The 22,652-nt window shown below is 34.2% G+C and overlaps 1 protein-coding gene across 1 annotated transcript in view; it reads left to right on the forward strand.

The window, feature by feature from the left end:
- LOC133189625 (probable G-protein coupled receptor B0563.6) overlaps nt 1-8,668 on the forward strand; it is a 28,923-nt gene extending 20,255 nt beyond the window's left edge. The window contains exon 2 of the mRNA XM_061325028.1: nt 7,460-8,668. Within this exon, the coding sequence (XP_061181012.1) occupies nt 7,481-8,497 (1,017 nt within the window). The 5' untranslated portion in view covers nt 7,460-7,480 and the 3' untranslated portion in view covers nt 8,498-8,668. The remainder of the gene's footprint in view (nt 1-7,459) is intronic.
- Nucleotides 8,669-22,652: the final 13,984 nt, after the last annotated feature.

Consider the following 22,652-nt stretch of genomic DNA (forward strand, 5'->3'; position numbering starts at 1 on the left):
AATTCATGTCAGTTTTAATCTTGCAAAATTGGATATGATGCCCTGTATTTCTTTTTTCCCCCCAGATATTTTGCTAAGCTCCTCAATCACAGTCAAGTTGTCATCGTTCATAAACTCATTCTTGGTTGCGTTGGGGTTTTGTTGCAAGGTCCTTAAAATGTCTATAAAATATTTTTGAATCGACGTTCGATTAATGACGTTTTCTTCTTTTGAAATCTTTATAGAAGAAACTGGGATTTTGTCTACTAATATTGTCAAACATATATTCCTATGCACGAAAATACTGTCGTTTCAGCTTTGCAGTAAGCGCTTTGTATTCTTTCTTTGACTGGAGGTCGTTACTATGTGTAACGCTACTTTCGTTTCGATTGAATAATCCAAGATGATATCTATATTATTATAATTATAATTTCCTTTCAATTCCGGCGTGATCGAAGGTTTGTCTTCAGGAGTTCTGCTTCAGCAGGCCGATTTACGCTGTGTTGATTGTGGACTCCTGAGACTCACAATCCGGCTTCTTGATGAATGATTTAAAGTGTATCATAACATGCAAATAGTATAGCTTGTTCTTCAATTAAGTATTCCGGATTCCACTTAAACGATCTTGATGAATTAAAACTGTTGTAAGAGATAGTTCCACTTGTTTCGATCACTATAGGAGAGGTCGAAAGATGTAGATGTAACGGTGATCTGAATAAGTGGTAAAATTTTACATATGACTTTATCAAAAGCATAAATGTCTGGGGTAGAGAGACAGTGCACTACAATGTTCACTAAGTCCCTTGTATCTAACGAAGTCCCTTTCCATTTTGTTTTTATGGCGACCATATAGTATCCTCATCCCAGAAAATTTTACACATTGTCAATAGTTTCGTTCCATTGTCATTTATAATTTTTTCCGTGTTTACCGATTTATAAAATCACCCTAGTTTAAGTTTGCTCATTCACATAACTTTTCCTTTGGTTTGAAATGAGGCTATATGTTTTTTTTTCAGGCATGGATGACGCCACACTCTTTAAGGCAGTAGAATGTTGAATTGCTACTTGTAATATATACAATCTTGGTATAAGTCTATATATATTTCTAAGAATATGGTGTATTTTTAACCGTATATATGTAATAATACCAAGCTGGTTTTCAGTTTCAAAAGAATGTGACATGAAGTTGGTGCGTGATCAATTTAACTATAATGCCATTCAAACGTCATAGGATTTGATTATGTGATCCAATGAAACTCTAAAAATGATATCTCATTTTTGTACTAATGGGATAAACCGCACAGTAAAAAAAAAGATATAGCGCAAATTCATTGCTTTTGTGTTATCTGCCCATAAACGATACATGAATGTTATTTTTTAAAAAATGAGATAAATATTAAATTTTCTTAAGCTGGAGAATCAAGGTTAAACTTTTACATTCTATCACACCGATTCAATGGAACATTCCTAGGAAACTAGGAAAGAAACGAAGGTTACTCGTGATATTTGGCGCGAAATGATTGTGTCGCCCCTTTCTTTGAAAACAACTGAACTGATCCAGTAGCATAGAAACGCAGAAATAAAGGGTACACGGACATGCCCCTATAGAGAATCGCATGGAATAAACAGTTGCATCCAAAAAAATTCAATCAAGTAAAATTAAAAAAATAGTAAAAACTAAAGGAAGTGAACAACATAATCAATATTTTGCATCAGCAATGTGATTGTTCCGCAGCTAACACATTCCTGTAAATCAGCAAGCACACAATATAGCTGCCTACCTTTCAACTCTTAAGTTTTGTACTATGGAAAAATTGATCCTTAACCTGCCTGACGCTCCTGTCGTCAGGCAATAATCCTTAACTGCGTAAGTTCACCAAGGCCAATAAAACATTTCAATCAGAATGTTGTTTAGACTATTGATTTCATAAGAGCTTATGACGTCATTTTCTTTCTTTTTAAATTCCGACTTAGATTAAAGCCTGATAAAATCATTACATTAATTGTTTTCTTGCCTTCTTTATAAGCAATTGATAAATTAGTAGAGGAGTCCTGACCGATATCAAATGTCAATAAACCCCGAACCACTACATTTTAAGAGCCATTTTCTATAATGATTGAACTTTTATATAGGAGCTGTGGGAAGCATAGTCTCAGAATTTCTCCAAACTCTCCATGATAAAAGTCTTTGATACTGTAAACTTAAATGAGACAAAAACTGGTTGCTAAGTGTCATGGTTACCATAGTAACATGTCCTAAAGTTTAAAAAATGGCATTTTTCAACATGTTCAGTCCTAAAGTTAACGTTTGCAGCAAAGCAAACAAGTGGCAATGACTGTTTCTGAAAGTTGAAGGCTTGATGTCTTAAATGCATGATAAACATGTTTGGTAAATCAACTATTATACACGTTACTATGGAAACAAAGTATTCAAAAGTAATAATTTTGTTCATTTAATTTTAAAAAGTCATACACTTAAGAATAAAAACAATTATAGGTTGAAATGCAAGCAAATAATAGACAAAAGATCCTTGTAACATATACCAAGGACGAAATATGATATTTCTAATAGATTGGCAATGGTTGCCAATGTTTTAATACCACGAAGGGATTTTAAATTGACTCTTTTAGTGTTTTAATCTTATCCTATCTTTTTAAAATCATATTTCTATATAACTGATGATCAATTTTTGAAGGCGTCGGTGTGAACCTAATTTTCACATTTCAAAAAATTCAAATTCAATTCTTTAAATAGAGCGTTGCTATGGAAATTAGCCGATAAAATATGCCTAAAAATCTGAAAAATATTCTGTTCCCTTGGATACGTACCCTTGTATGTAGATTCCCAAAATTTTTATGATTGATATTTATGAACATCTAACCTGACTTTCAATATTGACTACCACCCAATCTCTACCTGGATGCAAAAAATTGGCACATAGGGTTTAATATTAATATAAAATTAACAAAATCGAACATTTTCACTTCTTGGTAACAATAACAACAGTGTTGAATTTCTCATAAAACTTTATCAATGTATGATATTCAACCTTAGTTCTACCAGATAAGTACTATTCAAGGTGAGTCAAATAATATGTTGTTTGACTAAAAGGTAAGTAAATTCCTAAGACGGTAAAAAAATATCACTTTAAACACTGTAAAGTAACAATTAATCCCAGTTTTTCTTATGTTGTGGGTGTTGCAAGGTCCTAAGGATGTATATGTGTCAGTCATGAATTTTATTGTTTTTCCTCAAGATAGTAGCATTAACATAATCTTAGCAACAAATTTTGCATGGTTACACTGTGTTACCATGGCAACCATGAAAGTTATTTTTAGAATAATACCTAATTACTTAAGGTCAAATATTTTTATCGTTTTTCTTAGGTTGTTGATTGAGTTTCATCATGTAACACCTATCATAAGTGAATATTGAGCGTTTTTTGCATTTTTCAGCATCTAAAATGTATTCCAAATGTACCTATGGTTACCACTTACTTACAGACAAATTCTAAATAGTTTCTTTATAGCATAAGTGGCAACAAGGTGTCATGTTTTTGTAAGAATGGTTTGTTTGTTTTCTTAGTCTTTATTAAGGCTTAATAAAAATTCAAAGTAGCTGAAAATCTCAATTTTTCCAACTTTTCTGGCTGTTACCATGGCAACCAAGAAACATAGCAACGAAATTTCATTTCATATATGTTTCTGGTATCAAGTTGTAATAATCGGCAAAGATTCATCAAAATCGGTGACCATGCGTGGCAAAGAATTTTAAGTGGTTACAGAGAATCGCTAATAGTCAGGAGTTATGTATTCGCAGCTTAGTTTTAATAACAACAATATGTAACTTTTATCATCTGGATGTTGTTTGCAATAATTTTCCAGATAGAAAAATACAATACAAATGGAAAATTATATAAAATAAATGGAAAATTGTACAATCCAAATGACAAAGTATACGAAACTGATGGAAACTCGTACAATTCCATTTGAAAATTATGCAATACAAATAGAAGATTACACAATACAAATCGACATATGGACAATCGTACAATACAAATGGAAATGTTCCCGATACAAATGAAAAATTATATATATATATATATATATATATATATATATATATATATATATATATATATATATATATGCATGCAACGTATGACATACCAAATTTTTCTATAAAAACATTATCGCCATTTGGCCATGAAAAGATACCTATAATAAAATCAAATACCTTTAAATTATTCACTTTGTTTCGATAGCGTTTTTAATTTGAAAGAGAGTATTCAAGTAGGTAGGAGATGATTCAAAAACACATGCACCATTAACTAAATGAATTTTTCATTTAACATGAAATCAAACGACCTACAAGATAAAAGCAATAAAAAAATACACTAAGCACCTTACATGAAGTGTTCAATGGAGAATCCAGGATTCTTGAAAGGGGGGGGGGGGTAGAGGGGTCCAGGCCAAAACAAAAAAAAATCGGTCGCGAGGGGAGGGGGTGATCTCTGCTCCCCTCAAATCTGCAAGTCGTCTTCATACATCATCAAATCAAATATCTTTGAAGTATTCACTTTGTTTCGATAGCGTTTTGAATTTTGAAAGAAAGGATTCAAGTAGGTAAAAGGTGATCCAGAAACAAATGCACCATTAACTAAATGAATTTTTCATTCTACATGAAATCAAAAGGCCTAGAAGATGAAAGCAATAAAAAAATACACTACACTTAGGCACCTTAAATGGCGTGTTTTTTGGAGAATCAGGGATTCTTGAAAAGGGGTATATATGGGTTGCCTTAAGACTCCCAATGTTTCCAGGCCAAAAGAAAAAAAAATGTTCATCTTAAATTTTGGTCGCGAGGGGAGGGGGTCCTCTGCTCCCTCTGAATCCGCCAGTCGTCTTCATACATGTACATCATAAAAATAAAGAATAGTACATTTAAGGAACAAAGGAATAGAAACAGTATTATCAATTTTGCCAAAGATTTTTTTTAAAATTACATCTGCTAAGAACATGGATAAAAATGCATGTTTATAAATCTTTTTTCGTAGCTTTATTTCCTGACGCCACGAGCGTCAGACAGTGTAAAGATAATTTTTTCCATGGTCCGAAACTAAGAGATCATACTTAGTTACTTAGTGAGCTAGATTTTGTGCAAGCTGATTTACATCGGAATTTGTTACCTGCATTTTAACAAATACAGTTTGCAGAATTTTGTGATTATTATTTGATTCTTATTTTGAAATCAATCATTAGATTGATCACCGTTCCTTATCATCACAACTTCATTTCAAACTTTGAAAATGACAAAACACGTGAAAGTTGTAATACATGTACATATTTCTGAAAATTAAAACCGCAATAATTATTACACCTGTATGTCCGATGCATAGTACCAAACACATGTGCATGTAAAAAAAATCACATTCTTTCATAATTGATGTGAAATTACCATACTGAATGTAAAGTCATTCTGAGAGCAAAAACAATCATAGTTGTAAATTAGCTTTGTATTTAGTTTTGCTCAATCACCTATTGTATCATATCAGTTATTACATCGTTTCAAGCCACGGTCCGGAGTCCGCATATAGCTCTCTCCAGAATGGGAGAGGATCGTACAGTTTGGCCGTGGTTTGCGACGATGCGGTTATTAGTACCCAATACTTTTTAATACGGTGACACCCGTCGTGAGCTCTCTTTATTGATCAAGTAGTTGGAGTAATTCGTAGTCAGGTTTACTTTAAAAACAATGGCTTTTCAAATAGTAGGTCAATCAGTCAAAATACGACCCAAGCATACCTTAGGTTGTTTTTGCAAAAATAGGTCTTTAACGACCATGGAATTTACAAAATGTTGAGTTTAAACGAGATTGTAAAAGCCCTGTAACATCAATTTATTTATCAGATGCCTGCCTCAGTTTAAAAGAATGATCGTGCTCAAAATGTGCTTTTCCGTACAAATCGGTTGGAAGATTTTTTTTTAACTTCCCTTCGAGAATTTTTCACTCATGATGAGACGCCATCACTTGCCATTGGGGGTTTTATATTTATACCTGTACTCGGCACTTGCAGCTTTTGAGCAGTGAGGGATCATTTTCATGCTAGCACCTACTGCGACACGGGACCTAGGTTTATACACATAGGTCTCGTATGGCAGTAGGTGCTAGCATGAAAATGATCCCTCACTGCTCACTTTCTCATCTGAAGGACTGGTCTCCACGCCCCGCAGTGGGATTCGAACCCGCGGCGTAAGGATCAACTCCAAGACTCTGGAGCAAACGCTCTAACAACTGCGCTACGCGGAATACGAAGGCATACACCATACGCAGATGATTGTGGAATATTTTTAGATAAATAGTGGCAGTTGACGATGTAGAAAAGCTGAAGTCATTCGGTTTAGTCGTTATTTGGCGAATAATATCTATACTTCGTAAAACTGTCATATATGAAACAGATGTCAGAGTCTGTAATCTTTTTTTTCCTAGTACACTATATATAGGCTGTTTACCTAACCTGACATCTGGACCAGGTGTAAAAAAAAGTTCATAAATCTAATGAATGACGCATCTTATATTTCCCGATATTCAGTCAATATCCTGTGTATTCTTAACAAATGATTAATTAAAGTAGTTAATAGTTAAAAGTTGTTTAATAAACTTCAACATCTCTTTACATATGGATTGTGACAATGATATTTCAACTTTAAGGAACACCTAGGTTTTTGATAATAATTATGATACCGAATTTATATTCATTCCTAGCAAAGAAATGACATGTAGATTTTATTTTACTTATTTGGTATTATGTTAACTACCCGGAGAAAGTTGGAAATACACGTTAATACCAGTTAAGTTTCACAAGTGATAAAGTGACATTGAAATAATGCCACCTTTAAAATGATGTTTGTTTGCCCTCTCCCCACTCAATATCCAAAAATTGGGTCGGTAGGTAAGAAATTTTTTTTTCTCAGAAAATTTAAATATCAATGCTTAATTTTTTAAATATATTGTTCAGAATACATAAAAAAACTAACTGCTTCCTGAAGGTCAAAAAAAGTTTTGAGTCGGGCCATTTTTAGCCAGTCGGTCGGGAGAGGGCAACCAAACAATTTTTTTTTTAAAGATGGCCCAATTTAAATATTCAAGGTCCAAGTTTAAATAAAAAAGGACGTTTTATATACCATAACCTGACTTAGTAATAACATATAAACAAAACATAGGAAAAGTATTTGTTTGGGGAGTTGGGTTTAAAAATAATCCTTATTCATTTTCTTGTGCTCTAACCCTCTTTTCGCTTAAAGCTTTATCTTATTTGATTGCAAATCCCCATTTCATTTCAAGGTCTGTCAGTCTTGCATTATTAAGTGCGGTTACAAGAGAAGCTTAACGCTTCATTCCACTTCAAAAATGAGAAGTGGCATTATTTTATGTGCAATATATAAATTACTCAGAAATACAATTTATTCATTATTGTAGATAATTTAAGCTGTGAAGACCATGACCAACATCACAATAGTCTCCGCATTCTCAGACAACTCCAGTACCGTCCAAACTACCGATACACAGTCCATAGACTCCATCATCGAAGTCGTCTGTAACAGATACATCGCACCTGTTATCTGCGCCATTGGAATTATAGGAAACATCATCAACTATATAGTCCTATCAAATAGAAGACTGAAAAAAGGTTCCTACATGTATCTGAAAGCATTAACTCTCTTTGACCTTATGGCGCTGTTATTTTCTATTCCATACATGCTGCTAGGTGTCGGAAGCACGGATTATTTCTGGATATGGTATTCCTTGTACATTTTCCTGCCTATGGTGAATTTTTTCACTACATGTAGTATATGGATTACGGTAGTTATGGGAATAGACAGATTTTTCTTTGTGAGGAACCCAAAATGGTCAAGGCGCAGGAATTGGAAATTAAAGACACAGATCAAGATTTTTGCAGTAATTACATTTGCGGTCATAATTTGTGTTCCAAAATTTTTTTGCTATGAAATTCTCGAAGAGGGCGAAATAACAAGGATCAAAGATTCCGAATTTCGCCAGAGTCTGTTTTACCATTACATGGAGATAATTTCCACCGGCGCACTTCATTTTGTTCCTTTATTCATCTTGTCTGTGGTCAATGTATATTTGGTTAAAAAGCTTCAATCTGCCGCAAATGTCAGAAAATTGACTTCCAACATAAACCATGATGTAGAGCTGCAAAGGTCACAGAGAATATTTACAGTGACCCTTGTCAGTATCGTCATCCTCTCGATCATGTTCATACTTCCGGCGTCAATTGTCGACATTTTTTGGTATGTTGACGATAACTTTCCACATGTTAGAAGCATGAGAAACATTTCAAATCTATTGCTATGGTGCAATCTCTCCATCAACTGCTTTTTATACTGTATATTTAATCGACAGTATCTTCAAGTTTTTAAGTACGTGATAGACAGAGGATGTGATCGAGTTAGACGATCGCCGACAAGGTCCACGGAGATTCAAATGGCTTAGAACTAAAGAGCGCATTTCATTATCAACAGCAATATGTGCACTGTAATGTTGCATTCCTTTAACGTACAATATCAAACTTTTTTTTTTTACATTAGTGAACTATAACACAAAAAACCCTTTTTTTCGAGTTTGCTACGTTTGAATTTTTGTTCGTACAAGAACAAAAATATGAATAACTATAATTTTAAATAAATGATTGTTTTGATAAAAGTGTTGATTTAATTCCAGTCTCTTAAGAGGCTAGGCTATAACATTTACAAGGATCAAGAAAACCCTCCAAGTAAAAATACGTTATACGCAGTATATGTGGAAAGGAAAGTCATCAACATTAAAGTTTAATGACACTGATAAACTTCCAATTTATTTTGAAATTGAGATGCAACCAATAGGGCATCATATTATTCTTATATTTCTTCAGCATTGAAATTAAAGGATGAGTTAATTTATTGTGTTTTGCATCTCTCCAAATTATGCACAGCTGCTTTCAAATTTGAAAGTTTTTATTGGAAAACGCACATACTGGATCATATATCGTCAATAAAGAAAAACTACTAAATTAATGTTCTAAATATACCTCTCTAATCTATTCCTATGAGACAAGAAAGATGTCAGGTAACGAGATCATATTGACCTCATTTAGAATTCCTTTTATTTCGACTTTTAAATATTTGATGTACTCTGATCAAACAATTACTCCCTCTAAATTTTGAAAGATGTTTAATTGCTTGAAACATAACCGCTGACTTAACACCCTACTGTCGCCAGAAGTCTAAACCCTGGTCATATTTCCATAAACGACAAATGGCCGACGATTTCTGAAACAAAAATGGGATTTTCGGGCAACATTCGGCACTTCACCGGCCGTTGTTACATGCATGTCCGATTTTGAACTCTTTTTTTTCGTCGGCCGACCGACTTTGTCTTTGTCGGGCCAAGTCATATTTTTCTTCGTCGGTGGCCGATTTCTTCAATTGAAGCAATCATTGAATTCATTGACCAATCCTCGACCACCGGCATACAGTTTGTCAAGTCGGTCGTCGGTCAGTGGACATTATTACCTAGGTAACATTTAAGCCGATGGTCGGGCGATCAAATTTTTCTCGTATCGTCGGCTGAAAAACATGATCGGCCGACTGGTATCGGGCGACTCGGAGAAGTCACATTAATTCCTAGGAACATAATTTTCAAAAATTAAATAATTCTAAGTCGGCCAACAGTCGCCCAATCATCGTTCGCTAAGCCGTAGTTTGATCTTCACCGTCGGCCGTCATTTACGAAAACTTAATTCCTAAATGTCGACCGAACGACGATCGACTTGAAGAGCTGTCTGCCGATGGTCGAAGGTTGGTCGACGGACTATTCAACACGCACTACTGCTTCAAATGAAGTAATCGGCAATCGACGCAGAAAAAAATATAACATGGCCCGGCAGACACAAAATCGGTCGGCCAACAATACAAGAGGTCAAAATCGGGCAAGACAACGGCCGAAGAACAGCCGACTGTCGCCCAGAGAATCCTATTTTTTGCCTCACAATCCGTCGGCCATTGGTCGTTTTTGGAAATGTGACTGGGGTTTTAGGTATTGGGTTTTCCAAAAGTCAGCCGATGGTGAAAATCAAACTGCAGCTCAGCATTCGATGATCGGGCGACGATTGGCCGATTTAATTTAATTTTCCCAACAACCAAAATGAATTTGAATTACCATATTTATGTTGGAATCCGAAACTTCATAAAACTTCTTGCAAAGATACATAGCGGGTTTCAGTAAATGTTCTACCAAGTCTCTTTCTTTACTCCTCACTAAAATATTAACTACAGTGAAGGAGAAACTCCAGGAGTACTGTGCAACAATATATTCGAGAAGGTGTATAAATTAGACGGTATAGGGTTACCTTGTTGCTCTTTCACTTTTGTAGGGCTTTATATATATATATATATATATATATATATATATATATATATATATATATATATATATATATATATATATATAAAAGGTTGAAATTGTATATGCAGTTGTTGTTTTTTTTACCAGAAAGTGCAGTTCAAGTTCAAATTTGATCCTGGTTCGATGATTCTTGACAGTTATACCCGTTGAACTTGGAAAAGATTTAAAAATTCACAATTTTTGATCATTATCTCCGCTATAAATGTGCAATTTGCAATTTGAAATTTTAGCTGCATACGGGGGCATTTGTGGCGTTAAGACACATCTAGTTGACGTAAGTCATCGTGACGTAGGCAGCACAGGTTGTACCATATAAACTAATTTTTTATCCAATCAAATGACACGTTAAAACCAAAATTGAATTGCCAAAATATTTGTTACGAAAATCCAAGTTAGAATAATTTGTTTTTCATTGTTTGAATTTTTAAAATAAATTTACTATATCACGATAATTATCGTACACATTTGGCAGTGTGGTCATTATTAAGAAAATTATAACATTTTTCTATTAACTTTATGGAGACAACCCTTGTACGTGTACATTAACTATGACACCTTTCAGGAAGGAGAACTATCATTTTTTACTTCATGACCTTGACTTAGAAGTTTGACCGACATGAAAAACTTTAATTATGGCTTTAACTTTTGTGAACATGTGAATTACCTGTGACAAAATATTTCTGAATGTAATGTGTAACTATTACGATAATCGACTTCGTGGCCTTGGTCTTGAAGATTAATGAAATCTGAATTTTTGTCCCCCGCTCTCACTGAAAATTGGGGATATTAATTTGGGTCTGTCTGTCCGTCCGACTTTTGTCTGTCTGTAACACTTTCGTTTCCATGCCATATCTCAAGCCTTTGAGCTTTTGCAATGAAATTTTACATAACTCCCTATAGCTATGGCCTAAAAAAGACCTCTGTTGATTTTGAGGTGAAAGGTCAAGGTAATAAATCTGTTTTAAAACTTTCGTTTCCCTGCGATATCTCGAGAAACCCTGGAGATTTTGCAATAAACTTTTACATTGCAAGTCCCTGTGGCCTAAAGAAGACCCCTATTGATTTTGAGGTCAAGGTCGTAAATTCATCCATAATTGCAACACTTTCGTTTCCGAGCGATATTTCATGAAGCTTTTGCAATGAAATGTAATACCATAACTCTCTATGGCCCCACCCGCCTTTCTCAAAGTGGGAGTCCCGCCCCGTTTTTTTTTTCTTTTTCTTTTTTTTAAATTGGTCAATGCTTTTTCCCAAAAGTCAATTGGAAATATTTTGGCATCGATCACGCTCAAACTTTTAGAGTTACTCCCCTTTATATTAAAAGTCGCGTGACACTATTTTTAGCACAGGAGCATGTGAAGAGATATTACATATAATACAGGTTGTCGGCGAACTTTATATTCTAATTACATCTATTAGAACTGTTAAATTAGACACCATGCGTTGTGTAAATTTTTAACAATATCGGGTGACACCCCCCTCTCTTAGATCTGCGAATGCTCGTCTTTTTTCCTTAAGACCGTTCACGGTAGCTCAGTCGGTAGAGCGCTCGCTTCGTGATCGGGAGTTCGAATCTCAGCCGCGACTGACCTAAGTCGATGAAAAATGGGTAGCAACTGTTTCTTCGCCATGCGCTCGGCACTTTGAAGTGAAAGTTGCGGGTCCTTCGGATGAGACCTTAAAAACCGAGGCCCCGTTTCACGGCTGGCGTTGGCATGATAAAGATCCCTCACTGCTCAATTGCCCTGAGTGACGAGTAAAGGTCAAAATTTGAAACCCTTCACCGGTATATGGTGACGTCTCTCTATCAGTGAAAAATTCTCGAATGGGACATAAAACAACAATCAATCATTTTTTCCTTAAGAGGGAGGCACAATTTTTTTGAATTTATCTAGTTTTTTTTAACTTTATATCTTTTTGTATGATGGACAGAAAAAACATGACACACACACTTAAATAGTTGCATCCCAACTAATATTGATTGATTGATTGTGTGTTATTTTATATCTCGTTTGGGAATTTTTCACTCATATAGAGACGGTCACCATATCCTAGTGAAGGGCTTCAAATTTAAACCTTTACTCGGCATTCAGAGCCATTGAGCAGTGAGGGTTCTTTATCGTGCCAACGCCTGCCATGACAGGGGGCCTTGGTTTTTAAGGTCTCATCCGAAAGATCCGCAATTTCACTCCAAAAGTGCCGAGCGCTTGGCGAAGGAACCTTTTTTTATCGCCTTAGGTCAGTCGTGGGCGTGATTCGAAGAGCTAGCGCTCTATAGACTGAGCTACCGTGTCGGTCCATCCCAACTGATAAGAAACTGAATGTTAAATAACAATTTGCATTATAAACCATTTCCTTAACAGAATGGCGTGATAATTTTTCAGCGATTTAAACAAACCTACTGGTATTCTCTTTTTGTTGCTATTGTCATATGCACAGGAAATGTTTGGTTGACATCTGTGATGGCGGTATATATATTAATCTAGAGCCCTTTCGCAGGAATTGATTTTGATGCAGTAATAGACATATTAATAAATTATTTTTTATTGTTTTAATATAAATAGTTTAAATTCATGGGATGCTGTATTAGAAGGTAGTCTAAGTTTGAATTGATTACAATCAAGGTCTCTATCTCTATTTTTATGCCTAGGATTCAATTTTGATACATCATGAGATATGATCAATTCAAGGTCCATTGACTGGTTTATTGAGATATGATAGTTTTGCACGATGTGAAAACGTGTGGATCATGAACAATAGCATTATTATTATCCCTTTCTATCAAAAGTTCCAGACATAGTCAATTCAACATTCCCTAGTGACCTTTTCATTTCATACCCCGGGTATGACCTCGAGTCAACATAATGTCCGTCACAAAGTCGTAGGCGGTTTAAACCTTTTAAACAGATGTTTGTTAAGTCAAGCCACATGTACCAGTATTTTGTGATCTTATCTCAAGGACAGTCAAGGTCATCTCTTAAATCAAAATTACAGGTAATGAGATAGTGAAATGTTATTTAAATGTTTGTGATGTATTTCAACTTGCATTATGTTTCTTCAAATTAACCAACAGATGTGTCGTGGAGCAGGATTCACAAACACTCTTAAAATATATTCAAGTGTAAGAAATTCCTTAAGCCAATAAAAAAAACTAAAGTAACACTGAGGATTTGTTTTTATCTTAAGTTTTATTCATAAAATCTTTAAAGTCTAAGAAAACTCATAAAAGGTTCTTAAATGAAATATTGGGAGATAACGAACAGTATTCGAGCTCAAAAGTCCATTAAACATGACGAAATAGGAGCAGACCAAACACAGACCTCTAAAACATCAGAGGTGGGATCAGGTGCCATGGAGGAGTGAGCATCCCCTGCCGACCGGTCACACCCGCCGTGTGCTCCTTGTCATGATCGGGAATTAACGGAAAAATCCGTCGACTATTCAGTGTGTAAATAATGGCCTAACAATTAGTATGAAAAACGTCAGTCGGCATATGACTTAATGATAGATTGTACTTGCTGACAAAGTCATTGAATCAACCGCAGAACGTACGAAATGATGACTTTAAACGAGATTGTTGATATTCTTGTTTCATCAACTTGTTTGTCAATGACTTATCTCGTTTTAGAAATTGTTCATATGTAGAGCATGCTCTTGCGTATTGAATTGATCTGAGAGATATACACCCGATATGCGGGTGATAAGGGTATATTGTTGCATAAGGGAAATTGACGATTGATAAGTTAAAGTCATCAAGTTTATCATAAAGCTTTGTTGTTAGATTACCATTAACGTCTTCTAGTAAAATATCCAAATATGAAACAGATGGGTCAGGGTCTGTGGTATCTTTTATTATTTCAAGGTCATTCGGATATAGCGTGTCAACAAATGAAGTGAAATAACTATTGTTGATTGATAATACATCGTCGATATATCTTAATGTCGAGTTGAAGGCCACAGCAAATGATTTTTCTCTCATGCATAAGATTTTGAATAAACTCTGCTTTATATGAATAAATATAGGTCTGCTAACAACGGGGCGCAATTGGTACCCATGGGAATTCCAACAGATTGTTTGAAGACCTGGTCTTAAAAAATCATATAGATACTGTCAATGAGATTTTTAATGTCAACTGCAGAGTACTTGTGTGTACAATCAGAGTGTTTTTAAAGAAAATAATTTTGCAAATGACCAATGACAAGGGAAGTAAATTAACGAGTTCCATTTTTATTGAAAAGGCAGCTGTCAGTGATGTCAAAAAGCCTGGAGTTTGATTTATCGTGGGGAGTAGTTGTGTATTGAATTGAAAAGTCGTACAATTTTTTGTTATTGATTTTAGTTAAATTGTGTGGATTTATACATATGTGGATTTAAGTTTTGTTTAAAACCCTTGAAATAAGGTGGGGCTAGCGCTACAAAATTTTTCATGAATGGAATAAAGAGGATTTTTTTTTAATCTTTAGAATAGTTTGTCGATGGTAAATCATATGGACGTTGTGGCCCATGGACCTCTTGTTTTATTCTGAATTCTTTAATTTTACTAGCAATGTAAGGGTTTTCGTGGAGTATCACATAAAGCTAAGAAAAAATAAGTTTGTTTAAACCTTCATGATCCGTATTTATGTGAAGCAAAATAGTTTAAGCACGTGAACTATTAGGTTTATTAGGAAACAAACTCGGTCCTTTTTGTTCCCCAAATTTCTCTAAACTGATATCTCTTACTTCTTTTCCTTCCTTTTTTTTATTTGATCCATGATCGATTTGAATATTTGATCCTGCTTTTCAGGTTCCTCTCTCAAAAACTCTGTAATTTCTAACCTTTGACGCTTGCTTGGCTCCTTAGAACATGTAGGTGGGTCCTACTCCTTTGACAATGAATCATCCGACGAGGAAAAGGCTGTAGCTCCCGTTGCTGATGACAGAGCGTGCGTGAATTAAACGATGGAATAATCTTTTGATAACTCATCCAATTCTTTTTCAGGATGTTTTTTGAAGTTTCTGTCTTTTTGTTGTTATCAATGACATTTAGTATCTATTAAAGCAATGCTTTGTATTTGTTTTTTACTTGTGTTTCAGTCTGTAACGGTAAGGTTTTTCTCTGTTCAGATTAGCTGTTATTCTTTTTGGGTTGTTTTGTGTTATCCCTTTGGTGTGCATATACATGTACCTCATCAATCAATAACTTTCTTATTTATGGTGTTCACTTTAATGGGGCTACATCATGGAAAAAACAAAGATTTACATATTGATTGCCAGCCTAAATTTAAAAAGCATTATTTTCTTAACTTGTAAAGATAACTTGGACGTTTACATGGTTGCATGGAAACGACACAAGGACGATGATATGATATAAAATCTCGAGAGATGGTATAACATATAGCGCACTTGTAAAGCAAATGTCCTGTATATTATTAGCTCTATATACCTGGTATATTGAGATGGGTCTTCCCGGTGCCGCCTTAGCCTGTGAAAACCAAACTTTAGCCAGTTCGTATTGTTTTCACAGCCTTTTCTTGGCGGTGAACATTTTTTTCTGAGAAGCTTGAAGTTCTTTGTTGGTACCATTCCCTTTCGATAAAATTTGAATTTAACGCTATACATTGATTATCTGCCCTTACGATTCGTAAACTTCCGTTCCTCCGGGTCGATTTGGAAAGATGAGCCTCAAAGTCGAAGAAACTGTTTTCTGTTGATTGAATGCGTGTTGACGACGTACAGACACATTAACATTCAGGAAAATCATAATTGTAGGGAATAGAACAATGACAACGAAATAACTTAATGGTTTAGAGTCCAGAAATAAGTACTGAAGAGGTCTGGGGAAATTTTTCCAAGGTGAAAGCTTTCGTCCCTTGTAGAGTTTATGTATATAGGCATGGTTAGAGCTTGGAGCATTGGAAAATTAATGTAAATAATAAATTCAGTTACTTATTCTTGGTGTAATATAATGCTAAGAATATTTTAATCTACTACAAAATGTGTAATTAACTGTAAACAACCATTTTTTTTTATCTTACTTCTTTGGCCATATAACTCTAACTCCATTAAACTTCCCGTCAAGTAGAATTCTTTAGTGTGCAGTGTTTAGAGCGTCCTTTAAAAATACCCAAGTCAATTAGGAATATGATTTCTGAAGAACTATTTCATGTGGTGGAAGGGTATTTTAAAGAAAATTATCAAAATCTAGAAATTTGTTTTATTCAACCTGTTAAACCTTGTTATTACATTCATTAGAAATTTTTACGTTATTATATGCTAGAAATATTCAATATAGGTTTCAAGTGACAAACATTTATTTATAACAAAATTTACACATCTATTAAACATACTTTGTCAAAAATTGCAAATGTACTGATCAAGTCAAGATAAAATGAACATTTTGCCTTTAGCCTGAAATTTGCTTATTTTGACCCATATCTCAAAAATAACATCATTGACCCCAACTGTATATTTATGTTGTTGGAAGTCCATATTTTCTACGTGTTCATCACTTGATTCATAAATAAAAAAATTGATAAAGGAATAGATAATATTGCCTATTTATATTTTAGATAACATAAATATGTTATTTTATCAGTGCAAAAAGGTCATCAAATAATTTATGCATCTACAAGATAAACACTGACTTCAATTTGTTGTTGCAATTTTGAGTTATGCTAAACAATTAGACACCTAAAATATAATGTTCAACCAGAAGTCTCTGATGAGACTGTAGCTCTACTGGTCTGTACGTATAACAAAAGAAAAGTAGCACTTGGATTTGAAACTTTGCAACATGCAGCAATAAATAGAATTATGTATCTTAATGTAGTCTACTTCTGTGCCAAATATATTGAAATCAAATGAAAACTGTAGGAGGAGTAGCGTTTTGAAAGTATTTTACGGAAATTTCTATTTTTAGTAACCATGACAACACCATTCACCGAAATAAACAAAACGGAAATACATATTATGTATCGTAGTGTATTCTAATTGTATGCCAAATTAGATTAAAATCAGACCAAAACTGTAGGAGGAGTAACGTTTTATGGGAATTTCACAAAAATTTCTATTTTAAGTAACCATGGCAACACTGTTCATTGAATTCAAAAACCGATGCATTAAATTATGTATCTTAGTATAATCTTCTTGTATGCCTAATTATATTAAATGCAGACTAAAACTGTAGCAGGAGTAGCGTTTTAAAGTACTTTCACAGAAATTTCTATTTTTAGTAACCATGGCAACACCATTCATCGAAATCGAAAACCGATGAAGTAAATTATGTATCTAAGTGTAGTCTACGTGTATGCCAAGTTATATTGAAATCAGACCAAAACTGTAGATGAAGTAGCGTTTTAAAGGAATTTCACAGAAATTTCTATTTTTAGTAACCATGGCAACAACGTCCATCGAAATAAAAAACCGATGCACTAAATTATGTATCTTAGTGTAGTCGTGTGCCAAGTTATATTGAAATCGGACCAAAACTGTTGGAAGAGTAGCCTTTTAAAGGAATTTCACAGAAATTTCTATTTTTAGTAACCATGGCAACACCGTCCATCGAAATAAAAAAACCGATGCACTAAATTATGTATCTTAGTGTACTCGTGTGCCAAGTTATATTGGAATCGGACCAAAACTGTAGGAGGAGTAGCGTTTTGAAAAATTGTTTACAGACAGACGGACGGACGACGGACACCTTACTATCGCATAAGCTCTTCTGGTCTCTGACCAGTAGAGCTAAAAATCATTGATACCGTGACAAGTACTTTAAAAGTTAAATCTAAATATCAACTCAAAACCTCCAACCCCATATAGTCTACTGTGATCAGTGTCGATTTTGGAAATACTATAGACACTTACAACAGAATCCAGCAGGATTATTTCAGTATCCAGTAATGGTTGAATTTTGTGAATATCCAGTACGTGGACATATATGAATATTTTCATATCCAATTTCCTCTTCAGAAAAAACCACACCGACAAGCCAGCTACGTTGCACCTCTTTTGGCAAATTAATATATTAGCTTTCTGGGAAAAAATCAATGTGAAATAATGTTTTCCTTTCCCTTTGAGGATTATTATTTTTTTTTTTTCAAATTTTGCACCTTTTACATTTCACATAAAATAAGCTAAATATTAATTCTGTGGCTATGACTTTTTGTTTGTATGTTGTTGAACGTCCCTCTCGAGAATTTTTCACTCACATGGAGACGCCACCTCTTGCCAGTGGTAGTAAAATAAAATGTAATTAAGTATACATGCAGAAAAGTTCTATATTTGATTTATCTAAGTAGAGCTTGATAGAAGTGCGATACCTAGACGACTTCTTTCATAAAGATATAAAGTTTAACAAATTTCCATCCTTTATTTTTATGTATTGAGTGAAACAAAATCTAAATTTTTAAGTGTTTCTCGTGAGTTTTTTTAAAATTTCAATTAGAAGTGATAAGGGATAAAAGGTGCATCAAGAGGGTGATTTCCTGCGTATTTTAATTACCCTAAAAGCGTAATAAAATTCTAAATTTTTAATGGCGCATCCTAATCTGAAAAGCCATAATTGCGTCTACGACTATAGAGTTGTGAAAAAAGGAATTTGTTTTTGTTGTATGTGTATTCTGGTGTGTGCCCCTAAGGATGTTGATTGCACATATTTAAACTGTTACCCTAAATTTCATTCTTCACAGTTTATTCATGTACTTTGTGTATTAAAAAAAAAATAAAATAAAATTTCTGTATGAGCTTTAACTACGCAATAAATCGCTATGCTGATGCTTCTTCATTCTCCCATCACTACTAAAAATGGTTTTCACGAGAAAAACTTGAGAATTTGTTTCACTCAGAAAGTATGAATAAAAAATGAAAATATGTTGAAATTAACTTTACCTCGAAGCTCTTCATAGTTTTCTATTCATAAGCATTATTCAAAGCGCCCCTCAAGAAGAAAGCCAGTTTCATAGCATATTATTAATGTTTTATATCAAAGAGTACCACAACAGCTGCATGTCTTATACTTTTGAAAGAAACTGTCATCTCACAGTGAATCCTTTAGGCCGATATACACAGTAAGATTTATATTTTGAAAGAAACTGTCATCTCACAGTGAATCCTTTAGGCCGATATACACAGTAAGATTTATATTTTATAATGAAATATGAAGACAACGTAATCAAGCTAAAAAGAGTTTGATACATCTGATATATATATATATAGAGAGAGAGAGAGAGAGAGCAGATTATCAAACTCTGTGGTGTCTTATTTTGAGTTGAATAAATTCTGCCTCATATAAATAGAAAATAGATCTGGTAATAAGGAACGCAGTGGGAATTCCAACAGACTTGATCTCCAAAAACGATTATAGATATTGTCAGTCAGAAACTCAAGCATCTTTTGATATCAAGTTCGGAGTACTTGTGTGTACAATCGAATGCTGTTGAACAAAATAAGATGACCAATGACAGGATATGTAGTTTTACGAGTTCCTTTTATATTGAAAAAGCAGCTTTCTATGATGTCCAGAAGCCAGAGTTTATCGTGGGCAATTTTTGTATAAAGTAAAGTCGTAAGTTCTGATGCCACTGATTTTGGTAATTTTTTTTTAATTTCAAATTTTCTATAAGTTCGAGTTTTTAAGCATCCACATCTGATTTACACCACTTCTCGAATATGTTCTTGTACATTACTCCTTCACTGCTGTTAATTATTTGGTGAGGAATAAAGAGAAAAGCTTGATAGCACATTTACTAGAACAAGCTATGTGTCTTTGTAAGGATTTTATTAGTTTAGGAATCCAACAAAATCGAGCGCTAGATATTTTTGGTGAAAAGTCTGTCTCGTTTCGAATTATTTTATTAACCGAGATTTCAGTATTGTCATTTAACTTTAATAATAAATTATTCATCAATTTAATATATACTTGCGCTCTAGTGTAAAAAATAAAATAAACTGCTGGCATTTTCTATTGATTTCGAAATAGAGATTTCATTTAACTAATTACAACTTATTGTTTTCACAAAAAATGTATACATGCATTTGTCATTTTTTTAGCTCTACTGGTCAGAGACCAGAAGAGCTTATGCGATAGTAAGGTGTCCGTCGTCCGTCCGTCTGTCTGTCTGTCTGTCTGTCTGTCTGTCCGTCTGTCTGTAAACAATTTTTCAAAACGCTACTCCTCCTACAGTTTTGGTCCGATTTCAATATAACTTGGCACACAAGTAGACTACACTAAGATACATAATTTAGTGCATCGGTTTTTGATTTCGATGGACGGTGTTGCCATGGTTACTAAAAATAGAAATTTCTGTGAAATTCCTTTAAAACGCTACTCCTCCTACAGTTTTGGTCCGATTTCAATATAACTTGGCACACAAGTAGACTACACTAAGATACATAATTTAGTGCATCGGTTTTTGATTTCGATGGACGGTGTTGCCATGGTTACTAAAAATAGAAATTTCTGTGAAATTCCTTTAAAACGCTACTCCTCCTACAGTTTTGGTCCGATTTCAATATAACTTGGCACACAAGTAGACTACACTAAGATACATAATTTAGTGCATCGGTTTTTGATTTCGATGGACGGTGTTGCCATGGTTACTAAAAATAGAAATTTCTGTGAAATTCCTTTAAAACGCTACTCCTCCTACAGTTTTGGTCCGATTTCAATATAACTTGGCACACAAGTAGACTACACTAAGATACATAATTTAGTGCATCGGTTTTTGATTTCGATGGACGGTGTTGCCATGGTTACTAAAAATAGAAATTTCTGTGAAATTCCTTTAAAACGCTACTCCTCCTACAGTTTTGGTCCGATTTCAATATAACTTGGCACACAAGTAGACTACACTAAGATACATAATTTAGTGCATCGGTTTTTGATTTCGATGGACGGTGTTGCCATGGTCACTAAAAATAGAAATTTCTGTGAAATTCCTTTAAAACGCTACTCCTCCTACAGTTTTGGTCCGATTTCAATATAACTTGGCACACAAGTAGACTACACTAAGATACATAATTTAGTGCATCGGTTTTTGATTTCGATGGACGGTGTTGCCATGGTCACTAAAAATAGAAATTTCTGTGAAATTCCTTTAAAACGCTACTCCTCCTACAGTTTTGGTCCGATTTCAATATAACTTGGCACACAAGTAGACTACACTAAGATACATAATTTAGTGCATCGGTTTTTGATTTCGATGGACGGTGTTGCCATGGTCACTAAAAATAGAAATTTCTGTGAAATTCCTTTAAAACGCTACTCCTCCTACAGTTTTGGTCCGATTTCAATATAATTAGGCATACAAGAAGACTATACTAAGATACATAATTTATTGCATTGGTTTTTGAATTCAATGAACAGTGTTGCCATGGTTACTTAAAATAGAAATTTCTGTGAAATTCCTTTAAAACGTTACTCCTCCTACAACTTTGGTCTGATTTCAATCTAATTTGGCACACAGTTAGAATACACTACGATACATAATATGTATTTCTGTTTTTTTTTATTTGGGTGAATGGTGTTGTCATGGTTACCGGTACTAAAAATAGAAATTTCCGTGAAATACTTTCAAAACGCTACTACTCCTAGTTTTCATATGATTTCAATATAACTTGTCACAAAAGTAGACTACATTAAGATACATAATTCTATTTATTGTTGCATGTTGCAATGTTTCAAATCCAAGTGCTACTTTTCTTTTGTTATACAAACAGACCAGTAGAGCTACAGTCTCATCAGAGACTTCTGGTTTTAAATCATGATAGAAGTTGATTTGTCATTATTATTTATAGCTGAATGGGACGACTTCAAAGGAAGAAGTCACTTCACAAGTTAAAATTTAATTTTTCGACTATACAGATTTGTCTTAAAATAAATTAAAAAAAAAAATCACTAGAATATTTCCTAAGTCAACTTTCAAAAGCACGACTTTTATATAAATAAGATCCTTTGGTGATCAAACAAGATACTGTGCAAAATCGATTCAACATTTATTTGTCTGCTGTTTAACGTCCCTCTCGAGAATTTTTCACTCATATGCTTGCCGGTGGAGGGCTACAAATTAAGGTCTTTGAGCAATGAGGGATCTTTTCGTGCCAACACGTACTGAGACACGGGACCTTGATTTATATGGTCTCATCCGAAGGACGGGTCTCCACGTCCCGCAGTGGGATTCAAACCTGCGATGTAAAGATCAAGTCCTTACACCGCGACTCTAGAGC

The sequence above is a fragment of the Saccostrea echinata genome, unplaced genomic scaffold, assembly GCF_033153115.1.
Source record: "Saccostrea echinata isolate AGI-Se365-2 ecotype Australia unplaced genomic scaffold, CSIRO_AGI_Sech_v1 ptg000019l, whole genome shotgun sequence".
Taxonomy (NCBI): Eukaryota; Metazoa; Mollusca; class Bivalvia; order Ostreida; family Ostreidae; genus Saccostrea; species Saccostrea echinata.